We start from the raw sequence: 12,328 nt of genomic DNA, 5'->3' as shown, positions 1-12,328 counted from the left end.
ACGATGCAAGATTGGTTCAATAAAATTAATGATATTCAAAGCCTAGAGTATCTCAGGTTCAGCGAAGGAACGGGAATGGAAGCCTTCGAGAAGAAATGGAGGGAATGGGTAGAGTATAAAAGTTCAATGAGGGCTGCCGAGGTTTGGGGTATACAGTTACGAGGCCCCGTGGGGGCTAGACGGTGATTATCAGACGTGGAGAGATGAGGGGAGAGTAGGAGATGGGAGTGAAGTAAGAGAGGTGAGCCAGTGGGGTAAGGGGGGGAGGGTACGGGGGGGGGGGGGTCGGGAGGGTTTTAGGAGGGTTTGAAGGGGGAAGAAAACGGATACGGGGTTCTTTTTGTGTGTTACTTATGTTTCAATATATTATGTTCGATTTGTAAATAAGCAGATGAAAAAGCCACAATTATGTGAGGATGTGAAGGGACGAGATTGAACTTCAAAGTTGAAACAAGATTCCCGGTAAAATACTTTGTTGAAGTGGCAAAAAAAAAGAAAAAAAAAAAAAAGAATTCACAGCATATGCTGCTTCTGCAGCTACCATCTTATTTTCTAGATCTTCAGTGCACTGCTGGGTGTTCTTGCGCAGAATTCCAGTAATGGACATAAAGGTGCCTCATAACACGGCCTTAGAAGCCTCCCAGGCAGTTGGGGACCCAATAGTGCCCTGATTCATACGCCAATATTCCGCAATGTTCTTCCTGCAGTCATTCTGTTTTATCTCATTCTCCAACCAAGGGAGTTCAGCCACCAGACAAAAGTGCTCAAGTTTAGCAGGAGGAGGAGATCCACAGAAAGGGGGGCATGATCAGACACCCCTCGGGGAAGGTAGGAAGCCACCTGCACAATTGGGAGTACTTCAACAGTAGAGAATGCCAGATCTATACGTGACATAGTGTGGAAAAAGTCAGAGTGGCAAGAAAAATGTTGCTCCTCTGGGTGCTTCCACCGCCACAGCTCAGTAAGACCATACATCTGGGTCCAGTCAATAAATGAGGGGTAGGGTCTACCCCCACCCCCCCCCCAAGCGGTGCATGGCAGGATCAAGAACAGCCTTAAAGTCCCCAACATAGAGCAGGGGGCCAGGGATTCTAGATAGCAGCATCAGGGATGAATTGGAAAGTAGGTCTGAGGAAAATGGGGGAGGTACATATATGTTCACTAGTTTAAATACTACGGATAATTTGGATAGTAAGTATAACGCATCTGCCCTCTGGATCCATCTTAATCCACAAGATTTCCGCAGACAGACATTTTGCTATCAGGTCAGTAACCCTACGGGAGTAGTTGGTATGTGTAGCATGGTACTGTGTAACCAACCAAGGGCGTTTAAGGGACCGCGGTTTAGCATTGGTGAGGAGAGTCTCTTAAAGGCAGACAATATGTGGCTTATATTTTTTAAGGAAGGAGAATACCAAGGACCGCTTAGGAGGGGTGTTCAAACCCCTGACATTCCAAGAGATCAGTTTTAGCACATTAGCCATATTCAATCATATACAGCATAACAACATAGGGAGGATCATGGGGAGATGCAATACAACATACAAAACATTGACACCGGAATAAATGCACTGTAGCAACAGAAATTAATCTGCAATAGGAGCATAAAAAACAGCAGCAGAAAAAAACCTAAGTCTGGCCAGTCCCAACAACTAAAACGTGAGAGGGCCCAAAAAAGAAAAAATAAGTCCCTTTCCCCCCTACCGTGCTCAACCATCCCAAACATAGTGAGCTTTGGTTCCCTAAACAAAAAACACAAAATATATAAGGCAAGGCAGGGGTTACCCGCCAGTTAGGACAGGTGCTATAGCCTACAATGGCATCTGACAGTTTATTATCGGTCACACAGGTAACATATAGCAGAAAAGAAGGAAAGAAGGGATGGGTGCAGTCCTCAGGTCATCTGTAACAATGGAGTGTAGGAGGCAAAAAGAAGCATAGGGTGATCCACAGGTGCTCAAGCTTGCTTCAGGAGAGATGAGTAGTGAGGCAGAGAGGAAGAAAAGCTACTGCGTACAGCATCAGTTGCGGCGTTGTCTAGGCTGTTTTCCAAAACAAGCGTCTATCCAGGCCATAGCATCTTTTGGACAAGTGCAGAAGTGGGCTTTACCCTCACGGATGATCCGCAGCTTAGCAGGGAAGAGCATCGCATATGGCAGGCCCTCAGGACGGAGGCAGTCATTTACCGCAGCAAAGGATATGCGCTGGCGTTGCGCTTCAGCCGAGAAAATCCAGATATATGGAGATATTGCTACCATTAAACTTGAGTGGGCCCTTTTCTCTAGCAAGGCGCAGGATGGCGGCTTTGTCTTAAAAATTGAGGATTTTTGCAATCAGGGATCTTGAGGGGGCCCCCGAGGGAGGACGGGGGGGGGGGGGGGGTTGATGTGCAAGCTCAATCATAAAGGCATGGGACAAAACATCTCTCAGCCAGGAGTGAAGGAACCTTTCAGAACGGGCTCCCCTCTGAACGCTCAGGGGACCCCACAGAGCGGAGATTATTCCTGCCAGAGCGGCTCTCCAAGTCCTCCATTTTGGCTCTGAGGGACACCAGCTCATCAGTAGCCGTACACACAGTGGCAGCTAAGGGGTCTACAGTGTCCTCCAGGTAGCTTATACGTTCTTCTGCCCCCCACCCCCCCCCCCAGTTCACTCCCTCAAGGTTTGCACATCTTGCTTCAATAGCGAAAAGTAAATATGGATGCCACCAGAACTGGTTTCAGCCACCTTCCACCTGAGCATGATTTCAGCCAGAATAGGCTCCCCTGAGGGAGGGGCTGGAGAATTACAGTCTTCAGAGCATGTGGGGGAGTATAATGAAGTTAGGTCAGCCTGAGTGTGGAACACAGCAGGCAGTGAGTCACTCACCCCTGATGTGGAGCGCTGTGCTAAGATAGGAGAGGGCTGCAGCGTGGCTTCAAGGAGGGATCAGCTGAGGGATCGTGCCATCTTGCCTGTGATACTTTGCCAGTTGTTCCGTCACTGACTGGGGCGCGGGTGGCCCGTATTTATTCACTATAATGCCTGCCTTGGGATCCCACCATCTTTAGGAAGGATTCAGTGCCTTTTTGGAAAGGATTGGACAGGATGTCTGTGTAGAGCCGGAGCTACGGATCTAAGCAGCCACTCTCATGGACTCTAAGCCACCCCCCACCCCCCCCCATTACTTGACTATTGAAATGGCATTGATTGTGGACCAGACTAGCGCCCAATCACACAGTGAAGGAGCTAATATGAGTCCACCTGGTGTGGTGTTTCTTCTCTGATGTGGGATATTCATTAAAGTAAACAGGTACCCACTCCAACCAAGGTTGGATTGCTTTGGCGGATCCACCAGAAGCTCTCCTCCCCCTCCCACCCACAACCTTCTAGGGGCAGGTCCCAGAAGGCTGCCGGACCATTTACAAAGTGCAACAAGGCTTGTGCATGCACAGTGGAGCCGCAAGGAATCACAGCAGGCTACCCACAGTAAACATGTCAGTGCCAGGGACGCAATGACCGTCGAAGAACCACTTTGGGTGACAATGGAGCTGGACCCCTGGACAGGTGAGCGTCCTTTTTATTAAAAGTCAGCAGCTACAGTAATTGTATTTTTTCATACAGGGCAAAGAACCATTTTAAATATACATTTAGTTATGAGTGGAGATACACTTACATTTTCATTTCAAAAGAAGACAAGAGATTCAAAACGAATTTCAGGAAATGCCTCACCTCTGGCTAAATGTATACTGGATCCCTCATTCATTGCAGCAGTCTTTCCTGGTCTGAGAGCTACTGGCTGCTCAATCTTGTACACCATCTGTTGTTCACACCACATCTGGGAGCAAATGTTTGTCACAGCCAAGTGCCTCATATGATATTTCTGCAGTGGGGTCAGTGATTCCTGTTTCCTTTTCCTCGCTGTTATCTCTGACGGACCAGGTATTTCACTGCAGCTTACTCCTGCATGATTGTGGAGCTGACCTTCAGCTGGTGCGTTCACATCTACATCACTACAAAAAGAAAAAAGGTAAAGGACTAAATTATGACTACTGTGAAATGAAAATTTCGGCAGCGGCGATACATGGGCACATTTAACCCTTTCTTTGGCCGCTAGCGGGGGTTAAAAGTGCTAGAGACCGAATAGTATCGCTAAAACGACTGTAAAGCGCCGCTAAAACTAGCGGTGTTTTACAGCTAATGCAGCCCGCGGCTTAGTGTGAAAGGGCTCTTAAAATCATGATATTAATTAAAAAGTCAAATATAATACAATTATATATAAAAATATTTTTAAAAACTGCCATTTTCGGGTTTTCGGCTTAGTGCATCCTGCATTTTCGGTGCCAAGATTTCCATGTGGTGCACCTCTAATTAAAATGGCATTTTAGTCAAAAGACTATGACTAAAACTAAAAATTTTAAAAATTAAAACACAGGTGATCAGCTCACAACATACCCAAAGCCATTGTAGATGCTGATTACATTTTTACCAATCCTGGCCTTAAACTGAACTTAAACATTTATTATATTGCAGCTTACCAATTCTTATATGTGATGGCTGCATTAATTTTCACTTTTACTCTGGATACACAAAGTAGTTATGATCAGGGTTTTTTTTCAGCGGGAACGCGGGGGAACGCAGTTCCGGCACCTCCAGCACTGAATATATGTATGTAATAGCATGGGGTGTGCTGGAGGGTCTATTGATGTTGGCTGCTGGGGGATCTATTGTCGCTGGTGGGGGATCTGATTTTGTGTGAGGGTCTATTTTTGCTGATGGAGAATATATTGTTGCTGGGGGGTCTTATAATGCTGGAAGAGATCTACTGTTGAGGTTGAGGTCTATTTTTACTGGCTGCTGGAGGATCTATGGATGCTAGCTGCTGGGAGATCTGTTGTTGCTGCTGGGGGGGGGTGTCCAACGTTGCTTGGGTGGATATTTTGTTACTGGGTGTGATATTTTGTTGTGGGTGGTTCACTGTTGCTGCAGGGAATCTACTATTGTTGGGGTGGAGTCCATTGTTGCTGGGGGAGTCTATTGTTGTGTGGGGATCTATTGCTGGGATTCTATTCCAGGCTGCAGGGGATCTATTTTACTGCTTTTCTTTTTATCATTAACATGTTCCATACAAATGATTTAGCACCACAAAATGATACTTGGTTCTGTATTCTCTAAAAGGGGCAGTACTGGTAGGTGGGTAGGGGGTGGAACCAAGGGACGTGGTCAGAGGTGGGTAGGGGCAGAGACAAGGGGTGACTCAGACGGGGGGAGTTCCTGCACCTATTCTCTGAGAAAAAAAGCCCTGGTTATGATATGTACAGTTTTAATAACACATGTCAAAGTTGCAAAATTGTGTTCGAACATTAACATTTGTTATACCTTCTGTCACTAAGGGGTTGAGGATTGGTAAACTGCAACATATTACAGATGTATTACTGTGCAATGTACGTTGAGAGAGCGTTTACATTTTACAATACAAGTGTGTGTGGGCCCTCACACTTAGCCAGCACATTCATTTTCAGGTGAAAGACAATATTTTTCAGCAATTTTACAAGTGTGCTTTTATCATTTATTTAAAACAGGATTTCACATACCTTTTTCTAGGACTTGTAATGTCTAAGGTTTCCAAACCCTCTCCATCTGCTACATATGCATCACCTGTAAAAAGGAATATTAATGTACAGTATATTTTATTTTACCTAGCAATTGAATACAGTTTGTCAAAATGCAAATTAAACTGACTGTATCAACAAAAAGCTGAAATTTTTATCATGTTTTCCAGAAGGTACACTGTGCTATACTGAAAAGGGACACTAATTCTGATTTCAGATTTTACAGCAAAAACCTGGGATTTCCGAAACACTTGATTGAAGAAATCTAGGCAGAAGTGGGCTCAATTCACTAAGGGTTACATACCGCATGAGTATTAGTGTTAAAATAAGTCATGCAGTACTTTCAAAAGGAACACAGTTTTTTACCTTTGTGTATTCTATGAAGGAAGGTAAAAAACCTTCAGGCTGGGTTCACACCGCAGCACTCTCCGGCTCACAGTCCGGTGCGTCCCCATTCACAGTTTCAGGTCTGATTTCAGCCCGAATTTCTGGCAGAATTCGGACCTGAAACGGATCAAAAGATGCACAGGTCTCCTGTGCAATTCACACCAGGGCCGCTGTGGGGATGTGTGAACCGGCTCCATGGGAGTGAATTGGAAGTGGGGAAACCTGCATCAAATTCGCATAGGTGTGAAACCAGCCTCAGTGTGCAGCAGCCTCCCCAAATACTTACCTGAGCCCCACCTCGGTCCAGCGATGTCCAGGGGGACTTGCACCCTTGATTGGCTTTTGGCAGCAGTGGGAGCCAATGGCTCCTGCTGTTGTCAATCACTGCCAGTGAGCCAGTCAGGAGATGGAGGAGGCAGGGCGGAGACACGGCGCCGCAGGTAGGGAGCGCGCCTGCTTGGGTTTCCCTAGAGCAGTGATGGCGAACCTTGACACCCCGGATGTTTTGGAACTACATTTCCCATGATGCTCAACTACACTGCAGAGTGCATGAGCATTTGGGGAGGGGGGGGCCGTAGGGCGCCCCCTTCCCCAAAGCACCCACCCCCTATGTTGAGGGCATGCGACCTGGTATGGTTCAGGAGGGAGGGGGGCGCTCGCTCGTCCCCACCCCCTTTCCCGACCGGGCTGCGTGCTCGATTTTAAGGGGTTCCCCTTAAAATCCATACCAGACCTAAGGGACATTGTCGCCTCTTTATCGTGCTCGCTGCAATAGGAAAATGCGTTTTTCCTATTGCAGCGAGCGCGAGATGTATAGTACCCTGTCGCCGAGAACCAGCGCAACAGGATCGTGCTGGAAATATTCTCACGGGCAGGTGCTGTAGCTGCCCTTGCGTCGTATTTGGTTCGTTGGAACAGGATACAGACGAACGGGCTTCCCAATAGGAACTGGGTCCGGCGGAGTTCTGGCTGGAAGATTTGAAACATGTTTCAAATCTAAAGTCCGTCGGATTTTCGACCGAAAAGGTCCGTTGGAAGTTCGATGAAGCCCACACACGGTCGGATTGTCCACCGGATTTGGTCCATCGGACCTGTCCAGTCGAAAAGTCTGCTCGTGTGTACAGGGCATTAGAAATATCTTATAAATGGACAACTTTGCGTAAAAAAATTTTTATTCCACATTTTCCAAAAACCTGTGGAAAAAAAAATGACATGTTCAAAAGTGCCTCACAGATTATACGTTGGGGTATTTGCTTTCCAAAATGGGGTAATTTCTGTGGGTATTTCCATTGTACTGGTGGTCCAGGGCCTTCAAAAGTGTGATAGGTTGTCAGGAAATTATATGTGTAATTTATGCTCCTAGATCACCTGGAGGTGCTCCCTGCATGTTGGGCATCTCTATGTGGCCAGGCTGTATAAAAAAAAGTCTCACACATGTGGTATCGCCATACTCAGGAGGAGTAGCAGAATGTGTTTTGGGGTGTAATTTGTGGTATGCCTATGCCAGGTGAGAGAGAAATAACCTGTTAACATGACAATTTTGTAAAATATAATATATATATATATATATATATATATATATATATATATATATATATATATATACACATACATACATACATACATATACATACATACACACACACACACACACACATTCACATTCATTTTGCAAAGAATTGTGGGGAGAAAAATGACAACTTCAAAAAACTCACAATGCCTCTTACTAAATACCTTGGAATGTCTACTTTCCAAAAAGGGGTCATTGGGGGGGGATCTGTACTTTCCTGGCTTGTTAGCGTCTCAATAAATGATAGGCCGTCAGTACATCCAGCGTGACTAACACCATAGCTTGTAGACTCTAACTTTCACACAGATCAAATAATATATACTTATTTGGGTTATTTTTACCAGATATGTAGCAGTATAATTTTTGGCAAAAATTCATGAAGAAAAAAATTACTAATTTGCAATATTTTATAATAGAAGCGAACAAAAATATTTTTTTTTTTTTTAAAACAAAATTTTCTGTCTCTTTTCATTTATAGCACAAAAAAAAAAAAAAATACAAAACCCAGTGATGATTAAATACCACCAAAAGAAAGCTCTATTTGTGGGGAAAAAAGGACAAAAAATTAATATAGGTACAGTGTTGCATGACTGAGTAATTGTCATTCAAAATGTGAGAGCACTGAAAGCTGAAAATTGGCCTGGTTAGGAAGGGGGTATAAGTGCCCAGTGGGCAAGTGGTTAAATTTTTTTTTTTCAAACAAGAGACTTTAATATCACTAACTCAGGAGCATGCAATTCACAAAAAAATAAGTTAAATACCACGTGCTTTAAGATTTTTATTTTGCAGTATTTAGGGTGCTTTTTTGCACCTTATTTTAACACAGATGAACCTCCAGCTGCAGCAAAAGTGAAACATTTAGCAACGGAATACCATACCACTCCTCAATGTGACAGTTCAGCTCAGGGCTGCTGGTTGTTCAGTAGTCGGTACCCTTCATGTCCTTAAAAACCAGTGAGTCATCATTGCTGTCAGCCAGGGATACTATGTAACCTATAGGACAAAGGCTTCTCCCAGGATATGGTGTAACTCGTAGGATCAAGGGATACAATGTAACCTATAGGACCAAGGCTTGTCCCTGAATACGATGTAACCTATAAGACCAAGGCTTATCCCTGCATATGATGTAACCTAAAGCAGTGGTTCTCAACCTCAGTGCTCAAGTACCCCCAACGGGCCATGTTTTCAGGTTTTCCTTTACTTTGCAAAGCTGCTTTAAATCAATATCAATGACATGGTATTGATAAGAGCTATTTTATCTAAGGGAAGTTCCCGAAACATGTCCCATTGGGGGTACTTGAGAATGACTGACCTAGAGGACCAAGGATTGTCCCTGGATACGATGTAACCTATAGGACCAAGTCTTGCCCCAGGATATGATGTAACTAAAGATGGGCTTGAGCGTGTTTGGGATCCTAGTCCCAACCCACCTGCCTGATCCCGCCAGGAAGCCGACACTGCACACCGTTAATTACAGGCAGTGAGGCATTTCCCGCCCGCAGCTGCACAGACTGGGAAATGTCTCACTGGCTGTGATTGGAGGTGAGCAGTGTCAGCTTCCTGGTGGGATCGGGCAGGTGGGATGGGACTAGGATCCTGAACACACCCAAGCACATCCTTCACACTGAGGCAGTTTTCAGGCGTTTTAGCGCTTGAAATACAGTGCCTTGCAAAAGTATTCACCCCCTTGGCATTTTTCGGGTTTTGTTGGCTTGCAACCTGGAATTAACATGGCTTGTTTGAGGATTTGCATCATTTAATTTACAGAACATGCCCACAACTTTGAAGATTTTTTTTTTTTTTTATTGTGAAGCAAACAACAAATAGGACAAAATAACAGAAAAAGTCAATGTGCATAACTATTCACCCCCCTAAAGTCAATACTTTGTAGAGCCACCTTTTGCGGCTATCACAGCTCCAAGTCGCTTTGGATAATGCCGCGTACACACGGTGGACTTTCCAGCATACTTGGCTCGGCGGACCAGAGTCCGCCGGACAATCGGATCGTGTGTAGGCTTCGGCGGACTCTTTTTCCCCAAAAGTCCGCCAGACCTAGATTTGAAACATGTTTTAAATCTTTCCGTCGGACTCAGTTCCTGACGGAAAGTCCATTCGTCTGTATGCTGGTCCGACGAAAAGCTCGCTCGTCTGTATGCTGGTCCGACGGACCAGATACGACGCAAGGGCAGGGTATTGCATCTCGCGCTCGCTGCAATAGGAAAAGCAAATTTTCCTATTGCGGCGAGCGCAGGGCATACCAGGCCCTTAGGTCTGGTATGGATTATAAAGGGAACCCCCTACGCCGAAAAGACGGCGTGGGGTCCCCCCTAAAATCCATACCAGACCCCGATCCAAGCACGCAGCCCGGGCGGTCAGGAAAGGGGGTGGGGACGAGCGAGCGCCCCCCCCGAACCGTACCAGGCCGCATGCCTTCAACATGGGGGGGTGGGTGCTTTGGGGGAGGGGGGGGCCCTGCAGGCCCCCCCCTCCCCCAAAGCACCTTGTTCCCATGTTGATGAGGACAAGGGCCTCTTCCCGACAACCCTGGCCGTTGGTTGTCTGGGTCTGCGGGCGGGGGGCTTATCGGAATCCGGGAGCCCCCTATAAGAGGGCCCCCAGATCCCGGCCCCCCACCCTATGTGAATGAGTATGGGGTACATGGTACCCCTACCCATTTACCTAGGGGAAAAGTGTCAATAATAAAACACACTACACAGGTTTTTAAAATAATTTAATAAACATCTCCGGGGGGTCTTGCTCCAGCTTCGGGGGTCTTCTTCCGGCTTCGGGGGTCCCTCCGGTTCCTCTTCTCCCGGCGTCCGGTTGGTTCTTCTCCGCTCTCTCTGGCCTTTTCTCCCGGTGTTCCAGTTCTTCTGCCGGCTCCTCTGCTGTCTTCATGCTGCTCTTTTGCCAGCGGAGGTCCGGACTTCTTGTCTTCTTCCCTCTTCTCCAGATGTTGACACGACAGTCTCTCCGGCTGGACTGCTCTCTGAGCGCCCCGCTGTGACTTATGTAGGCGGAGACCCCGCCCCCTTATGCCGTCACAGTCCCTGGGCATGCTGGGACTGACATTTTAGGGGGCGTGGTCAACATCACCCGGTGATGTTGACCACGCCCCCAAAAACGTCACAGTCCCAGCATGCCCAGGGACTGTGACGGCATAAGGGGGCGGGGTCCATGTTCCCCATACTCATTCACATAGGGTGGGGGGCCGGGATCTGGGGGCCCTCTTATTATAGGGGGCTCCCGGATTAGATAAGCCCCCCGCCCGCAGACCCCGACAACCAACGGCCAGGGTTGTCGGGAAGAGACCCTTGTCCTCATCAACATGGGGACAAGGTGCTTTGGGGGGGCCCCGCAGGGCGCCCCCCTCCCCCAAAGCACCCACCCCCCATGTTGAGGGCATGTGGCCTGGTACAGTTCAGGAGGGGGGGGCGCTCGCTCATCCCACCCCCTTTCCTGACCGGCCAGGCTGCGTGCTCGGATCAAGATAAAATGAAAAAACAATCAGCGCAAACCAAATGTGAAAGAACAATATGCAGGCTGAACACTAGGAGGATAACACCAACCTCAGTGACATACAATAGATAAAATAAGTGCAGCGCAAAAGAATATTAATAATCATGGAGTATTGAATAATCTAATAAATCCTAAGAAATAACAAAAGTCCTTAAATATGAAATGGTGAAAGTAGCAGATAACTCTCTTCTGGGGAAACTGGTAACAAACTTCAATCCATGCGGTAAATGTGGAAAGAGATTGCGCTACCAGATCCAATTGACCCCTTGATTATAGGGGGTCCGAAACAGCATAAATGGGTCCGTGGCAGACTGCTGGGCTGGCTGTGATCTGCAGAAATCTCCTCAGATCAGGAGTATAAAACCATAATACCGCTGGATATTTTCTTTTCTTTCTCAATTTGGCAATATCCTTCGGAGAGGGAGGAGGTCCGTGTGGAGATGCCGGGCGGAGAGATAGAGATCCCCAGGAAGAGTAAATGACATAATGAAAAAAACTTCTAAGAGCGATCCGTATGGAAACCAGTATTCAACATTTATTCAATTGTTTAAAACAAGAGGACGCTAGCAGAGCGCCAATAAATACACGTGCTGTGGCAGTGAGCAACGATGGGACAGACTGCTCATGACATAACAGCTGTCAGCAAGCCGGATCGGGGTCTGGTATGGACTTTATGGGGGACCCCACGCCGTTTTTTCGGCGTAGGGGGTTCCCTTTATAATCCATACCAGACCTAAGGGCCTGGTATGACCCGCGACGGGGCTCGCAAGGTGTCAATCTCGCCGATAAAACCGGCAAGATTGACTTCCTTTTCTAGTCCCGTCGTACCCGGGTCACGTTCAAAATGAACGGACTTGTCCGTGTGTGGGCAAGTCCGTTCATTCTGAAAGTCTGCTGTAACTCCGGCAAAAGTCCGTCGGAAAGACGGGCAGACATAGCCTGCCGGAAAGTCCGGTCATGTGTAGGCAAGACCGTCCGTTCAGGTAGTCCGGCGGAAAGTCCAGCAGAAAGACCGTCGGACCAAGTCTGCTGCAAAGTCCGCTCGTGTGTACGAGGCATAAGTCTCTATGAGCTTGCCACATCTTACCACTGGGATTTTTGCCCATTCCTCCTTGCAAAACTGCTCCAGCTCCTTCAAGTTGGATGGTTTGTGCTTGTGAACAGCAATCTTTAAGTCTGACCACAGATTTTCTATTGGATTGAGGTCTGGGCTTTGACTAGGCCTAGTGTTGCTTTAGCAGTGTGTTTGGAGTCATTCTCC

The 12,328-nt window shown here is 46.9% G+C and overlaps 1 protein-coding gene across 1 annotated transcript in view; it reads right to left on the bottom strand.

Moving 5' to 3' along the window:
- EXO5 (exonuclease 5) overlaps positions 1-12,328 on the bottom strand; it is a 32,664-nt gene that overhangs the window by 16,182 nt on the left and 4,154 nt on the right. Inside the window, exons 2-3 of the mRNA XM_073616710.1 lie at positions 5,574-5,637; positions 3,712-3,992 (exon numbers count right to left, since the gene is read on the bottom strand). Coding sequence (XP_073472811.1) covers positions 3,712-3,992; positions 5,574-5,637 — 345 coding nt within the window. The remainder of the gene's footprint in view (positions 1-3,711; positions 3,993-5,573; positions 5,638-12,328) is intronic.

Source organism: Aquarana catesbeiana, linkage group LG02 (assembly GCF_042186555.1).
Source record: "Aquarana catesbeiana isolate 2022-GZ linkage group LG02, ASM4218655v1, whole genome shotgun sequence".
Taxonomy (NCBI): Eukaryota; Metazoa; Chordata; class Amphibia; order Anura; family Ranidae; genus Aquarana; species Aquarana catesbeiana.
Note: the sequence above shows the minus strand (reverse complement) of the source record. Positions and strands in the feature narration are given on the sequence as shown.